This window comes from Molothrus aeneus, chromosome 2 (assembly GCF_037042795.1).
Source record: "Molothrus aeneus isolate 106 chromosome 2, BPBGC_Maene_1.0, whole genome shotgun sequence".
Lineage (NCBI taxonomy): Eukaryota > Metazoa > Chordata > Aves > Passeriformes > Icteridae > Molothrus > Molothrus aeneus.
In genome coordinates, this window is record NC_089647.1 from 117,383,665 (window position 1) to 117,399,250 (window position 15,586).

Genomic DNA, 15,586 nt, shown 5'->3' on the forward strand with positions numbered 1-15,586 from the left:
ACTCCCCCTGCCTTGGTGCACAAGGGCTGGGGCTGGCAGCTCCTCTCTGAAGCACTGGGGAGGCAGAAGGACCCCGAAGGTTGCGGGTGTCCCCGAGCCCCCCTCCTGGCTCAGGGCTGATGGAGAGCCCAGCCCCAGCTCTCCCAGGGCTGTTTGTCCCCACCGTGGTGCTGTCCTGGTGACAACGGTGCCCGACCTTGCAGCCTGCCTGGGGGGGCTGCTGCGTGTCCTTGGTGCCATCAAGATGTGTTGTATTGTCCCTGGAGGAGCTGCCCGGCTGCACAGCACCTCCCTCGCTGCTGCCTGCGACAAACCCTCTCCTGGGCTGTCCCTCTGTCCCCTCTCCTGAGCTGTCCCCTCTCTGCCCAGCTTTGTCCCCTCTCTCCCAGCACTGTTCCCTCTCTGCCCAGCTTTGTTCCCTCTGTCCCCTCTGCCCAGCACTGTCCCCTCTCCTGGGCTGTCCCCTCTCTCCCCTCCCTGTCCCCTGTCCCGCAGCGCTGTCCCCTCTCTCGCAGCCCGTTCCCGGGATGGCAGTGGCTCAGGCGGTGGCGCTGGCGGTGGCGCTGGCGGTGGCGCTGCTGCCGCTGGCAGCCGAGGCGGGGAAGGAGCCGCTGCTGAACGTCTGCATGGATGCCAAGCACCACAAGAGCGAGCCGGGCCCCGAGGGCAAGCTCTACGAGCAGGTAGGAGCGGGGCTGGGCTGGCACACCTGGCCGGGCACCTGCACACCTGGCTGGGTACCAGCACACCTGGCTGGGCACACCTGGCTGGGCACACCTGGCCAGGTACCTGCACACCTGGCTGGCACACCTGGCTGGGTAGTGGCACACCTGGATGGGTACCCCAGAGCACAGTGGGGAGAGGAAGGAAGGAAGGAAGGAAGGAAGGAAGGAAGGAAGGAAGGAAGGAAGGAAGGAAGGAAGGAAGGAAGGAAGGAAGGAAGGAAGGAAGGAAGGGGAGGAAGGAAAGAAGGGGAGGAAGGAAGGGGAGGGAGGGCTCTCCTCTGCTCCCTCAGTGTGGGACACCCTCCTTGCTCTGCCCCAGCCCCTCAGCAGAGGAAGGGGGTTTGTTTGTGTCCCTGGGCTGGCACAATTCCTGCCGAGGAGCTGATCTGCTGCCCCAGCTCTGCCTTGCTGCAGTGCCCAGCTCCTGAGTGACCAGGAGTCTGCTGGAGAGGACAAAGTGCTGTGGTTGCTGTGGGCTCTGCCGCCAGAGCTGCTGCCTGTCCCCTCTGTGCTGCAGTGCTCCCCCTGGAAGGACAACGCCTGCTGCACGGCCAACACCAGCCTGGAGGCGCACAAGGACCAGTCCTACCTCTACAACTTCAACTGGAACCACTGCGGGGTGATGCCCCCCAAGTGCAAGCGCCACTTCATCCAGGACACATGCCTGTACGAGTGCTCCCCCAACCTGGGGCCCTGGATCCAGCAGGTGGGCTCAGACCCGGGATCCTGGGACTCTTGGCGTTGGGAGGGACATTAAAACTCGGCCTGTGCCACCCTGCCATGGCAGGGACACCTCCCACTGTCCCCAGTGTCAGCCTGGCCTTGGGCACTGCCAGGGATCCAGGGGCAGCCCCGGCTGCTCTGGGAATTCCATCCCAGCCCCTGCCCACCCTGCCAGGGAAGGATTTCTCTTCCATATCTAGGCTGTCTCAGCTTTCCCCACAGGACAGAAAGATTCCAAGGACGTTTCTGGCCTCTGACTGATGGAAGAATTCCTTGTGTCAGGACCCACCTGTGCTGGGCTGAGGCTCCTCTGGGACCAGGGAGGGGCTGGGGGGATCTGGGGTGTGGCAGAGCCTCCAGGTCACACCTGCCCAGCGTGCCTGGCCCTGTGCCCTGCAGGTGGACAGCAGCTGGAGGAGGGAGAGGATCCTGCACGTGCCTCTGTGCAGGGAGGACTGCGAGGAGTGGTGGCAGGACTGCAAGGATGCCCTCACCTGCAAGGAGAACTGGCACAAGGGCTGGAACTGGGCCACAGGTTGGTGGGCTCTGGGAGCCTGTCCTCACCCCTGGCAGGTCACTGGCAGTGCCACTGCTGCCAGGAGCCCTCTTGTCAGAGCCCAGGACATTGCTCTGGCTCCCCTGGATGGATCCAGACCCTGGCAGGGGGCTCAGAGACCTTGGCATGGAGTCAAAAGAAATCAAAGACACCTGTGCCTTTGATTTTAACCCATGGAAACAATTACCAACTGTGTGTGAGGAGTTACAAGCCACAAGGGTTTGAGTAGAATGACAGTGAATTTATCACAGGGTGAAAAAGTAGAATTTTGGGGTTTTTAGAATGGGGGTTCAAGAGGCAAGATGGAGGAATCTGGGTGTGTCCTGTCTTCCTCCTTCTCCTTCTCCTTCTCCTTTTCTTCTCCTCCATCTTCTGCTGTGATGGTGGCACTTTTGGATTGGTTTAGAGTAGAAGCTCACTGTCTAACACAGGTGATAGATATTGGGAAGTAATTGTAAATAAAGCACACGTAGTTCTTAGTATAAAAAGATAACAGCACCCCAAGGGCAGAGACTGTGCCACAACTCAACCTGCCGGACAGACCTGCGGCGGGTCAGAGAAAGAATGTTATAGAGAACAGAAAACAAACAGCCTTGGGAACCAGAGCCGAGGAGTCTTGGCTTCTTCAGTGGCAGGGCTGGGAGAAACAGGACTTTCTAACACCTCAGGGGTCATCAGAGGCCCAGGCACCGAGAGCCTGTCACCTCTCTGGGGTGTCAGGGTGGTGGCCGAGCCCCCAGCGCCCAGCTCAGGTGTGACTGTGGGCTGTGGGCAGGGGCTCTGCTCCTGCCGAGGGAAGGACAGGGGGGGATGGCTGTGCTCTCACCGTGCCACGCTGCTGTGTCCCCAGGAACCAACCGCTGTCCCTGGGGCTCCGAGTGCCGGCCCTTCCACCAGGTGTTCCCCCGGCCCCAGGACCTGTGTGAGAAGATCTGGTCCGGCTCCTTCAGGCTCAGCCCCGAGCGCCGGGGCAGCGGCCGCTGCATCCAGATGTGGTTCGACCCTGCCCGAGGCAACCCCAACGTGGCCGTGGCCCGGTACTACGCCGGGATAAAGAGATCGTCCCCCGGCCAGGAGGGCACCCTGGCTCCCCAGAGCGATGGCACCGGGCGGGCTCTGCCCTGCCCTGCGCTGCTCCTGCTGCCCCTGCTGCCCCTGGCCCTGCTGCTGCTGCCCCCAGAGCTGGGGGGCTCCCGGGCATGGGGCTCCCTGTGACCCCTCTGGGACAGGGCACAGCCTGCAGGAGCTGGCACAAGCAGCTCTGTCCGTCCGTCCGTCCCAGTGCTCAGCATAGGTTGTGTTGCTGGACCGTGGCACCACCTCTCTGCTGACCAGAACAGGGATTTCCCTGCCTGTGCCTCTGGGGAAGAGCAGGGCAGTCTCTGCTCTGCTGTGGGAGCTGCTGCACGTCTGTTCCTCCCCTGGCTGAGCTCTGGTGTTGGTGCTTTGGGCTGCTGTGACTCCCTGAGGGGTGCCTTTGGTAATAAAGTCTGGCTCTGTTTCAGACCTGCTGTCCTGATCTGAAATATTCCTGAGGGAGGGGAGAGTCCTGGGGGTGCTGCTGGGTGTGGGGTCTGTAAATGGAGGAATTGGCCTGGGGGGAGGAAAGATCATAAAATTATAAATGGTTTCCATTGGAAGAGATGTCAAATCTCATTTCTTTCCACTCTCCTCTCATGGCAGGGACCCCTCCCACTGTCCCCAGTGCCCAGCCTGGCCTTGGGCACTGCCAGGGATGCAGGGGCAGCCCCAGCTGCTCTGGGCACCCTGTGCCAGGGCCTGCCCACCCTGCCAGGGAACAATTCCTCATTGCCAAGATCCCACCCAGCCCTGCCCTCTGGCACTGGCAGCCATTCCCTGGGTGCTGTCCCTGCAGGCCTTGTCCCCAGTCCCTCTGCAGCTCTCCTGGAGCCCCTGCAGGCCCTGCCAGGGGCTCTGAGCTCTCCCTGGAGCTGCTCCTGTCCGGGTGAGCCCCCCCAGCTCCCCAGCCTGGCTCCAGCCCCTCTGGGCCCTCTCCAGCAGCTCCAGGTGCCGGCTGTGCTGGCCCAGGGCTGGGGCAGAGGGGCTGAGCTGTCCCTGCTGTGCCCCGGGCCAGGGGCTGCAGCCCAGGGGAGCTCCCTCAGCCCTGCCACACCTGCCTTGGGCTCAAGGTGAAGGTTCCCAGGCTGCAGGACCCGGACAGGCCCTGCTGCTCTGCTGCTCTGGGGTTTTTCTGCCTCTGAGGCAGAAATTTGAGCAGAACCTGAGGAAGGTCCTGCAGGGAAATGCAGGGCTGGGAAGAGCTGGGTGCCCTGCCTGGACAGAGAGGGCCCTGCTGCTGCGTTTGGGGTTGGGTAAAGCAGAAGGCAGGCTGACTCCTCACCCTCAGAGCTGCATGAGTGAGGGGAAGGTGTGGCAGAGCAGGGGAAGCTGCTGAGGAAGGAGCCCCAGGGGATGATGGCACTGGGCCTTTCCCTCCAGCTGCTGAGCTGGCACGGCCCAGGGACACCTGGCTGCCACCCCAGGGCCTTGATCCCATAAAAACCCGGTCCCAGGTGCTCAATCTGGGCATCTTCCAGCACCCCTTTGCCTGGGTACCCTCTGGGGACACCCCTCAAGGTCACCTCTCAAGGCTGGGCCAAGGAGATGTGCCCTGGTCTGGGTGAGTGACATCGGCCTCTGCTCAGCAATGGGGTTTGCTGCCTTTAGCAGAACTGCCTCAGTCTTGTTTCAGATATCACACTGCTATTGTAGCTGCCTGTCTGTGCAGCAAACAATGCTGATTAACCTCTTAATCTAGCCATTACCATAACTAATTTATATATTTATATACATGAATGAATTTGTATTATATAAATTCATATATATTTCTATATATACATTTATATATATTATATATGTATAATTATATAATATATATTGTATTATATATAATATATATTGTATATTGTATATTATATATAAAATAGTATATAATGTAATATAACATAATAAAAATGTTATATTATCATTTATAATATATAATATATAGATAATATATAATAATATATTAAATTATATATACATTTATATATTTTTATATTTATGTATTTATATTTATATTTATATAAATATTGAATTTATATATTTATATAAATATATTTGGGTTCCCAGCCTCAGTCCTGGAGGATTAAATCATGTAGAGGTTCAATCACAGCTGTGCAAAGCTTCAGACAGCAGCCACTGACCAGCTCTGGGGCTGGGCTTGGACCCAGCCTCACCCAGAGCCCCCTCTGGGGAGGAGTCCAGGAGGCCAAGGAGTCCAGCTGGGGTAGGTGGTGGTTTGGGGCTCTGTGGGGAGTGTTTGCGGTCTCTAAGGAGTGTTTGGGGTCTGTGGGGAGTGTTTGGGGTCAATAGGGAGTGTTGGGGTCCGTGGGGAGTGTTTGGGGTCTATAAGGAGTGTTTGGGGTCTATAGGGAGTGTTTGGGGTCTATAAGGAGTGTTGGGGTCCGTGGGGAGTGTTTGGGGTCTATAAGGAGTGTTTGGGGTCTATAGGGAGTGTTTGGGGTCTCTAAGGAGTGTTTGGGGTCCATGGGGAGTGTTTGGGGTCTATAAGGAGTGTTTGGGGTCTATGGGGAGTGTTTGGGGTCTATAGGGAGTGTTTGGGGTCTATGGGGAGTGTTTGGGGTCTATAGGGAGTGTTTGGGGTCTACGGGGAGTGTTTGGGGTCTATAAGGAGTGTTTGGGGTCTATAGGGAGTGTTTGGGTTCTATAAGGAGTGTTTGGGGTCTATGGGGAGTGTTTGGGGTCTATAAGGAGTGTTTGGGGTCTATGGGGAGTGTTTGGGGTCTATAAGGAGTGTTTGGGGTCCATGGGGAGTGTTTGGGGTCCATGGGGAGTGTTTGGGGTCTATGGGGAGTGTTTGGGGTCTGTGGGGAGTGTTTGGGGTCTATAGGGAGTGTTTGGGGTCCATGGGGAGTGTTTGGGGTCTGTGGGGAGTGTTTGGGGTCTATAAGGAGTGTTTGGGGTCCATGGGGAGTGTTTGGGCTCCATGGGGAGTGTTTGGGGTCCGTGGGGAGTGTTTGGGGTCTATGGGGAGTGTTTGGGTTCTATGGGGAGTGTTTGGGGTCTATAGGGAGTGTTTGGGGTCCATGGGGAGTGTTTGGGGTCTATGGGGAGTGTTTGGGGTCCGTGGGGAGTGTTTGGGGTCTATAGGGAGTGTTTGGGGTCTATAGGGAGTGTTTGGGGTCCATGGGGAGTGTTTGGGGTCTATGGGGAGTGTTTGGGGTCCGTGGGGAGTGTTTGGGCTCCATGGGGAGTGTTTGGGGTCTATAAGAAGTGTTTGGGGTCCGTGGGGAGTGTTTGGGTTCTATAGGGAGTGTTTGGGCTCCATGGGGAGTGTTTGGGGTCTATAGGGAGTGTTTGGGGTCCGTGGGGAGTGTTTGGGTTCTATAGGGAGTGTTTGGGGTCTATAGGGAGTGTTTGGGGTCCGTGGGGAGTGTTTGGGGTCTATGGAGAGTGTTTGGGGTCTATAGGGAGTGTTTGGGTTCTATAGGGAGTGTTTGGGGTCCGTGGGGAGTGTTTGGGGTCTATAGGGAGTGTTTGGGGTCCGTGGGGAGTGTTTGGGGTCTATGGGGAGTGTTTGGGGTCTATAGGGAGTGTTTGGGTTCTATAGGGAGTGTTTGGGGTCCGTGGGGAGTGTTTGGGGTCTATAGGGAGTGTTTGGGGTCCATGGGGAGTGTTTGGGGTCTATAGGGAGTGTTTGGGTTCTATAGGGAGTGTTTGGGGTCCGTGGGGAGTGTTTGGGGTCTATAAGGAGTGTTTGGGGTCTATGGGGAGTGTTTGGGGTCTATAGGGAGTGTTTGGGCTCCATGGGGAGTGTTTGGGGTCTATAGGGAGTGTTTGGGGTCCGTGGGGAGTGTTTGGGGTCCGTGGGGAGTGTTTGGGGTCTATGGGGAGTGTTTGGGTTCTATAGGGAGTGTTTGGGGTCCGTGGGGAGTGTTTGGGGTCTATGGGGAGTGTTTGGGCTCCATGGGGAGTGTTTGGGCTCCATGGGGAGTGTTTGGGGTCTATAGGGAGTGTTTGGGGTCCGTGGGGAGTGTTTGGGGTCTATGGGGAGTGTTTGGGTTCTATAGGGAGTGTTTGGGGTCTATAGGGAGTGTTTGGGGTCCGTGGAGAGTGTTTGGGGTCTATAAGGAGTGTTTGGGGTCTATAGGGAGTGTTTGGGGTCTATGGGGAGTGTTTGGGGTCTGTGGGGAGTGTTTGGGGTCCGTGGGGAGTGTTTGGGGTCTATAAGGAGTGTTTGGGGTCTATAGGGAGTGTTTGGGGTCTATAGGGAGTGTTTGGGCTCCATGGGGAGTGTTTGGGGTCTATAGGGAGTGTTTGGGGTCCGTGGGGAGTGTTTGGGGTCTATGGGGAGTGTTTGGGCTCCATGGGGAGTGTTTGGGGTCTATAGGGAGTGTTTGGGGTCTATAGGGAGTGTTTGGGGTCTATAAGGAGTGTTTGGGGTCCATGGGGAGTGTTTGGGGTCTATAGGGAGTGTTTGGGGTCTATGGGGAGTGTTTGGGGTCTATAGGGAGTGTTTGCGGTCTCTAAGGAGTGTTTGGGGTCCGTGGGGAGTGTTTGGGGTCTATAGGGAGTGTTTGGGGTCTGTGGGGAGTGTTTGGGGTCTATAAGAAGTGTTTGGGGTCTATGGGGAGTGTTTGGGGTCTGTGGGGAGTGTTTGGGGTCTATAGGGAGTGTTTGGGGTCCATGGGGAGTGTTTGGGGTCTGTGGGGAGTGTTTGGGGTCTATAGGGAGTGTTTGGGGTCCGTGGAGAGTGTTTGGGGTCTATAGGGAGTGTTTGGGGTCCATGGGGAGTGTTTGGGGTCTATAGGGAGTGTTTGGGGTCCTTTCTGCCCCTCAGGACTCAGGGGAGGAGCTCATGGCAAACTTTGTCTCCCACTCTGCCCATGGGGCAAGGCCAGGGCTGCCTGGGCCAGGCCAAGCCCAGGCTGCAGAGCTTTGTTGTACTTCCGATATTTTCAGGCGCTGTTAGATCAGAGCAGCTATTTCCAGAAGCTTTTCTGGCACATTCTTATTTTAAAATGCTCCTAACCATGTAGCCTCTGCCACAGCTGATCAGTAATTCCTTTCCTTTACATGAAACAGAGAAGCACTTTCCCTCTCCAACTTAAATATGATGCATTCAACCTAATTGCTCAAAATACACTCTCTTGTCTCCAAAACTGGGAGGTGGAGCCCACAAGTGACCATTTGTCTGTCTGGGTTTTGTAGCTGAGAGCGCTGGAGCTCAGCAAGGTGGGCTTGGCAATGCTGATGGAAATGGAAATGGAAATGGAAATGGAAATGTCTCCTGGTCCCTGGCAGTGCCAAGGCCAGGCTGGACACTGAGGGGCAGCCTGGCACAGTGGGAGGTGTCCCTGCCATGGCAGGGGTGGCCCTGGGTGGGATTTAGGGTCCCTCCACCCCAAACCACTCCAGAATTCTCACTCTGCACAAGGACAATGCCCAGGAGCTGGCATTTCAGGAACCCACGAGGTTCATTACAGATGGAATCAAAAGAGCAAATCTTTTATTCCGCCCAGTCCTCACCAATGCAATGACTGGGCAGGAAGGGCACTAGGAGGCACCTGGCATAACTCCCCACCTTTGTGGTGATCCTGGCATGAGAAAAAGCCAGAAGTGATGGTTTACAGAAGGAAATGGCACAAGCATGGAAAGCAAAGAGAAGGATGGGAAGGCAAGAAGTGATTTGCATTCAGCAAGAGGCCGATGAAAGTACAGGCTGCTCTGTTATCCAAACGGTGGGGAAGCACAGGCAGTGATGGATGGGGTGACCAGCATGGCACTTACTGTGCTCTTTGTTATAAATTGTTGTTCCTGCAATAGTCTAACATCAGCAGCAAAGTAAGAAATCAGGGAGAATAGGGGAGGAAATTAAAGGCCAATCAAACAGAGGGTTTAAAATTAGCAGGGCAGGGCAAGGGCAGGGTGACAATTCCTGTGGGAACACTTACAGAGGGGCCCGGGCAGCCCTAGGGATGCTGGCAGAGATCTTGGAGCACGGGCAGAAGATAAATGGGAATGAAAACCAGCGTGGAGTGGGCAACAGAGAGGTGGAAAAGGGCAGAGAGCCCCTGGGATTAACATTCAGCTCCTGAAAAGCCGTGCAGCAGAGAGGGCCGGTCCTCACCGAGCACACACGGCAGTGACCGAGCAATCTCAGGAGCAGATTGTGACACCGAGCTGCAATCTCTGCTGCAGGGGGGCAGCGCGTGGGGCTGGCAGGGCACAGACAGGGCGTGTGGCTGGGACAGGGCTGGGACATGGCTGGGACAGGGCTGGGACACACCTGGGCACAGCCAGGACACAGCCGGGACACAGCCGGGACACACCTGGGCACACCTGGGACACAGCTGGGACACAGCTGGGCACACCTGGGACACAGCCGGGACACAGCCGGGGCACACCTGGGACACAGCCGGGACACAGCTGGGACACATCCGGGGCACACCTGGGACACACCTGGGACACACCTGGGACACACCCGGGACACAGCTGTGACACACCTGGGACACACCTGGGCACACCTGGGACACACCTGGGCACACCTGGGCACACCCAGGACAGGGCTGGGACACAGCTGTATGAAAAATGCCAATCACTTGTTTTAAAAATTTTAAAAGTTTAATGATAATAAAATGGTTATAAAAATAGCAATATAATTAGACTAATAATAATTCGGACAATTTGGATTAGGAGACAATATAAACAAAATATAAATAAATATAAATAAATATAGAAACAAAGAGTTACAGACATCCAGGTGCCTTTTCTGGGCAGCATAAGCCCGAAAAAGGCCCCACGTTAACAGAGGATTAACCCTTAAAAGCAACAGCCTGTTGCATATTCCTACACCTCACCCATGATGCATAAATTCCATTCAAACTCAGGATTCTGGCTGGGCAGTGTCAGCTGCTTCCTCTGAACCCTGACGGTGTCATCATGGCTGAGTGAGGCAGGAAGAAGTTCATTTCTCCTGAAAATGGAGCAATGAATTCTCTTTCTCTGAAAGATTCAGGTGTCCTGTGGCTGCTATCTGGTGTGAGTACCTCATTCCTTTCTTTAAAAAATATCCCACATACATAGTTCCTGTTTTAAAATTATGTTATAACCTAAAATTATATTTAACACACTACTTAAGAAAATTAACACAGCATAACTTTCTAACATAACACAGATAATATTCTATTTAATATTTGCGAAAAGCCAATCATAAAATGCATATTTTTCACATTTCTCTCCTCGATTTGGTACAAAGACACCTCCTAGGACCTTTGGGACTTCATCTCAGACCCAGGGCTGCCCATTGGACAGAGGCCAAAAGGTCCCACCTGGGTAATTTGCTAGAAAAAGAAGAGAACAAAGGAAATAATTGCTTTCGTAGGATGTTTTAGCAGGAGCAAGAACCTCTTCCCCTGGCTTGGTTTTTCTCTGTAAGAGCTTTGTTATTTTGCCTTTTATTAAACTTTTTCTGTTTCCAACAGCACCTCAGAAGCCGTCCTGCTGATTTTATGCCATCTGAGGTAGCTGGGCTATCTCGGGTGTGATGGGTTCTCTGAGAGCTCCTAAGCCCAGGCTTGAGGAGAAACCATCAGGCTTGAGGAGAGACCATCAGGCTCCAGGAGAGACCATCGGGCTCCAGGAGAGACCATCAGGCTCCAGGAGAGACCATCAGGCTTGAGGAGAGACCATCGGGCTCCAGGAGAGACCATCGGGCTCCAGGAGAGACCCTTCAGGCTCGAGGAGAGACCATTGCGCTCCAGGAGAGACCATCAGGCTCCAGGAGAGACCATCGGGCTCCAGGAGAGACCATCGGGCTCCAGGAGAGACCATCAGGATCAAGGAGAGACCATCAGGCTCCAGGAGAGACCATCAGGATCAAGGAGAGACCATCAGGATCAAGAAGAGACCATCGGGCTCCAGGAGAGACCATCAGGCTCCAGGAGAGACCATCAGGATCAAGAAGAGACCATCAGGCTCCAGGAGAGACCATCAGGCTTGAGGAGAAACCATCAGGCTCCAGGAGAGACCATCAGGATCAAGGAGAGACCATCACGCTCCAGGAGAGACCATCAGGATCAAGGAGAGACCATCAGGCTCCAGGAGAGACCATTGGGCTCCTTTCAGGCTCAAGGGTTTCATGGAGGTGCCACCCAGGGATGTCAGAGCAGATTTACTGAGCGCCCTCTGCCTTGGCTTGGGGGAGCTCTGTCCTTCAGGGGGGCAGATGGACTGCATGGTCCCTCAAGGTTCCCTTTATTCCTTCTTTGCGTATTTCCATCAGAAATGTCGTGTGAGATGTTTATTTTCCACCCCTGCCCTGCACATCTCACTGGCTGTTTGTGCATTTTGGGGTTCCTCATGTACACCCAGGGCAGCTTCTCCTCCTGCCCATGGGCTGATCTTCACCACCAGTGACAGGGGGGCTGGATCACAGAATCCCAGCAGGTCTGGGTTGGAAGAGACCTCAAAGATCATCTTGTTCCACCCTTGCCATGGGCAGGCTCCCCTTGCACCAGAAGTGGGTGTTATTTCAGTGAGAATAAAGAGCTGGGGCTTGGAGAGGAGCCACCAACCCTTCCTGTATTCTCTCAACAAATCCCATGGGCTGGCTGGGTTTCTCAGCTTTAAAAACAATAAATTCCTACCTAAAGCTGAGGGGGAGGTGTGTTTGTTTTCCTTGACCATCCTGGGTTTGAGCCAGACTTTGCTCTCTGTGAGTCTCCTCCAGACTAAGTCTGGGGACCTGGCTTTGAGCAAAGGTGTCAGTGCAGGATGCTGAGTGCTACCAGAGAGCCAGACCATGAGGAGCAGCTGAGGGAGCTGGGCAGGGGCTGCAGAATCCCTGAGGGAGCTGGGCAGGGGCTGCAGAATCCCTGAGGGAGCTGGGCAGGGGCTGCAGAATCCCTGAGGGAGCTGGGCAGGGGCTGCAGAATCCCTGAGGGAGCTGGGCAGGGGCTGGGGCTGGAGCAAAGGAGGCTCAGGGGCCCTTGTGGCTCTGCACAAGTCCCTGCCAGGAGGGCACAGCCGGGGGGGTCGGGCTCTGCTCCCAGGGAACAGGGACAGGAGCAGAGGGAACGGCCTCAGGCTGGGCCAGGGCAGGCTCAGCTTGGACAGCAGCAGCAATTTGCCCATGGAAAGGGAGCTCAGGCCTTGGCAGGGGCTGCCCAGGGAGCTTTGCAGTGCCCAGCCCTGCAGGTGTCCCCTGCAGGTGGCACTGAGTGCTCTGGGCTGGGGACAAGGTGCCCATGGGGCACAGCTGGCACTGCATGGGCTGGCAGGGCTGGGCCAGCCCCAGGGATCTGGGGATTTGGGATTTTTGGCTGCACATGGATTTTCCCCTCAGAACTCTCCATGCAGACAGGCTTTCCCCTCCTGACTCCCCTGTGGGGCCACAAGGATCCCTAAAAGCATAACTAATCAAAGAGAGAGCAAAGTGTGACCAGAGGCTGTGTTTTCATCAGCACATTTTATAGAAAGAAGGTTCTTCTGCAAGATTTATCTCCCAGCTCCAGCCTTTGGGCTAATGAAAGAAATTATCTCTCCTGAAAAAGAAAAATACAAAAGGCAGGGTCAGGCATCTGATAAAATCCCAGTTTTCAGAAAAATGCATCACTAATTGTGGTTGTTTGCTGGAGGGAAAAGTGGCCCAGCATTAAAATGATTCTCTTTTCCAACATTTATCCAGAACTGTTTTCTTACCCTGAATCCATCACTCCCCCAGCAAAACCACATCCCTCTGATGAGTGAGGATGAAATGATTACTGCTCTGCTCGCAGGGTGAGTCACCCTGATCTGAGGGCTCTGCTGTCCAGGCCCTGCAGAGGTCAGCCATGGATGTCACCCCAAGGCTTTAATTCCCAGAATTTGTGGTACTGTGAGGTACAATAAAAATAATATATATAATAAAACAATAAATATAATGGATAATAAAAATAACCCCCATAACAATGACCACTGGGCACAGATCATCCTTCACCTGGCTGTTGTTGCAGCTGAGAGGAGGAGCAGCAAGGAGCAGCTGAGCAGTGGAAGTGCCCAGGAGCAGGGTTTTTATACCCAGGGAGGGCTTCAGAGACCTCAGCCTGCTCTTGGCCAAGACCTTCCTGTGGTCACCAATTGTTGCAGTGTTGTGAGGGTCCCCAGGACGAGGTGTGAGATGAGAATTGACTCCAAGTTCTCAGAAGGCTGATAGTGTTATATTATATTATATTATATTATATTATATTATATTATATTATATTATATTATATTATATTATATTATATTATATTATATTATATTATATTATATTATATTATATTATATTATATTATATTATATTATATTATATCATATCATATCATATTATATTATATTGCTATACTAAAACTATACTAAAGAAAGAGAAAGGAGACATCAGAAGGCTAAACAAGAATGAATAATGGAATAATAAAAACCCATGACTGACCACAGAGGCTGGACTGGGATTGGTCATTAATTAAAAACAATTCACATGGAACCAATCAAAGATGCACCTGTTGGTGAGCAGCCTCCAGACCACATTCAAAGCAAGCAGATAATTGTTGTTTCCATTCCTTTTCTGAGGCTTCTCAGCTCCTCAGGAGAAAAATCCTGGTGAAGGGATCTTTCAGAAAATATCCTGGTGACACCTTCCCACCCACCCACTCGCTGTTGTCTCCCTGGTGTCTCTGCCCCAGCCCTGCTCCTGTCCTGGCAGACTCACCCTGCAGCAGGGAGCTGTCCCCTGGTTCCTCTGCAGAGCCCAGAACCAGCCCACAGGAGGATTTCCCTGGGGTGCTTTGGGGTCAGCCATGGTTTGGGGTCAGCCATGGTTTGGGGTCAGTGATGCTTTGGGGTGAGCCATGGTATGGGGTGAGCCATGGTTTGGGGTGAGCCATGGTTTAGGGTCAGTGATGGTTTAGGATCAGCCATGCTTTGGGGTCACTGATGCTTTGGGCTTACTGATTGTTTGGGATCAGCCATGCTTTGGGATCAGCCATGCTTTGGGGGCTGCTGGAGCTGGGGGCACACTGGCAGCCCACAGGGGAGGTGCACATGGACAAGCACATCCTTGGGCACAGCTCTGAGCACAGCTCTGTTCCCACAGCCCCTGCAGCCTTCAGGGCACCAACAGCACTGCCCAGCAGCCAGGGGGACACTGCTGCCCCAGGGCCACCGAGCTGCCACCGCTGCTGCCGGCCATGCCTTGGGAGCCTCAGCTGGAGCAGAGGCTGGGCAGAGCCACAGAATAAAGCAGGGATTGATTCAAAGCATCCCCTCCATGGATCCACCCTGGGCAGCACCAGAGCCCAGCCAGGGCTGCACCCAAGATGAACCAAAATGGCCCCAAAATGCACGGCCGGGCACGGGGTCTGTCCCTGGGATCAGTTCTGCTCCATTTGCACCTTGCAGTTCATTGTCCCATCCCAGCTTTAGCCCCTGCAGTCCCACCCTGCTTGTTTTTCTCTCTCCAGCCCACGGGGTTTGTGCTCTTGGGCTGAGATTTGGGTCATTTGTCCTTGGTGCCCAGCTGGAGCAGGAATTGTTTTGTCTCCCTGCTCTGTGCACAGAGCTCTCCATCCCAGAATGTGAACCCAGACCCACACACTGAAGCAGCACAGAATGTGAAAAATAGAAAAGCTGAAACCTGAGGCATCAGAGGGAGATGCCATAAAAACACAACTCAAAGAGCAGGAGGGTCCGGTCTCTGGGGTCAGTGTGCAGGCAGTGAGATCCTGCATTCACCCCAAGTCAGGTGAGACTCAGGGGCAGGAAAGAGAAATTCAGAAATTTCCCACTGTGAGCCTTTCCTGAGGCTTCCTCTGAGGGCTCTGCAGGGTCCAGCAGGACTCAGATACCCTGAATCCTCCATCCCATCCTGCTTTGTCTCAGCCTCAAAGCCAAGCTGCCCCTCTCCAAACCAAGCTGGAGTTGCCAATGGCCCATCAGTGCTTGGCTGCAGAATTTTAGCCTCTGCTATTGTGAAAAACGCCAATCACTTGGTTTTTTTTAAATTTTAAAAGTTTAATGATGATTAAATGGTCATAAAAATAGTAATATAATTAGAGTAATGAAATTTTTGGACAATTTGGATTAGGACAATATGAGACAATAAAAACAAGGAGTTACAGACAGTCCAGGTACCTTTTCTGGACAAAATAAGCCCAAAAAAGGACCCATGTTAACAGAGGATTAACCCTTAAAAGCAACAGCCTGTTGCATATTCATACACCTCACACATGATGCATAAATTCCATTCAAAACTCAGGATTCTGGCTGGGCAGTGTCAGCTGCTTCCTCTGAATCGTGACGAATCCTCAGGGCTGAGCAAGGCAGGAAGTTCATTTCTCCTGATAATGGGGCAATAAATTCTCTTTCTCTGAAAGATTCAGGTGTCCTGTGGCTGCTATCTGGTGTGAGTACCTCATTCCTTTCTCTAAAAAAAATATCCCACATACATAGTTCCTATTTTAGCTACAAAAGTAACATTTTAACTACAAAACTACATTTACCATACTATTAAAATGTTAATACAGCACTACTAATCAATACAACA

The 15,586-nt window shown here is 53.6% G+C and overlaps 1 protein-coding gene across 1 annotated transcript; it reads left to right on the forward strand.

The window, feature by feature from the left end:
* Positions 1-392: 392 nt before the first annotated feature.
* LOC136571362 (folate receptor gamma-like) lies at positions 393-3,317 on the forward strand. Its single transcript, XM_066571740.1, has 4 exons — positions 393-683; positions 1,243-1,431; positions 1,848-1,983; positions 2,855-3,317. Exons 1-4 carry the CDS (start codon positions 528-530, stop codon positions 3,217-3,219), a joined length of 846 nt encoding a protein of 281 aa, XP_066427837.1. The 5' UTR covers positions 393-527; the 3' UTR covers positions 3,220-3,317.
* The last annotated feature ends 12,269 nt before the right edge of the window (positions 3,318-15,586 follow it).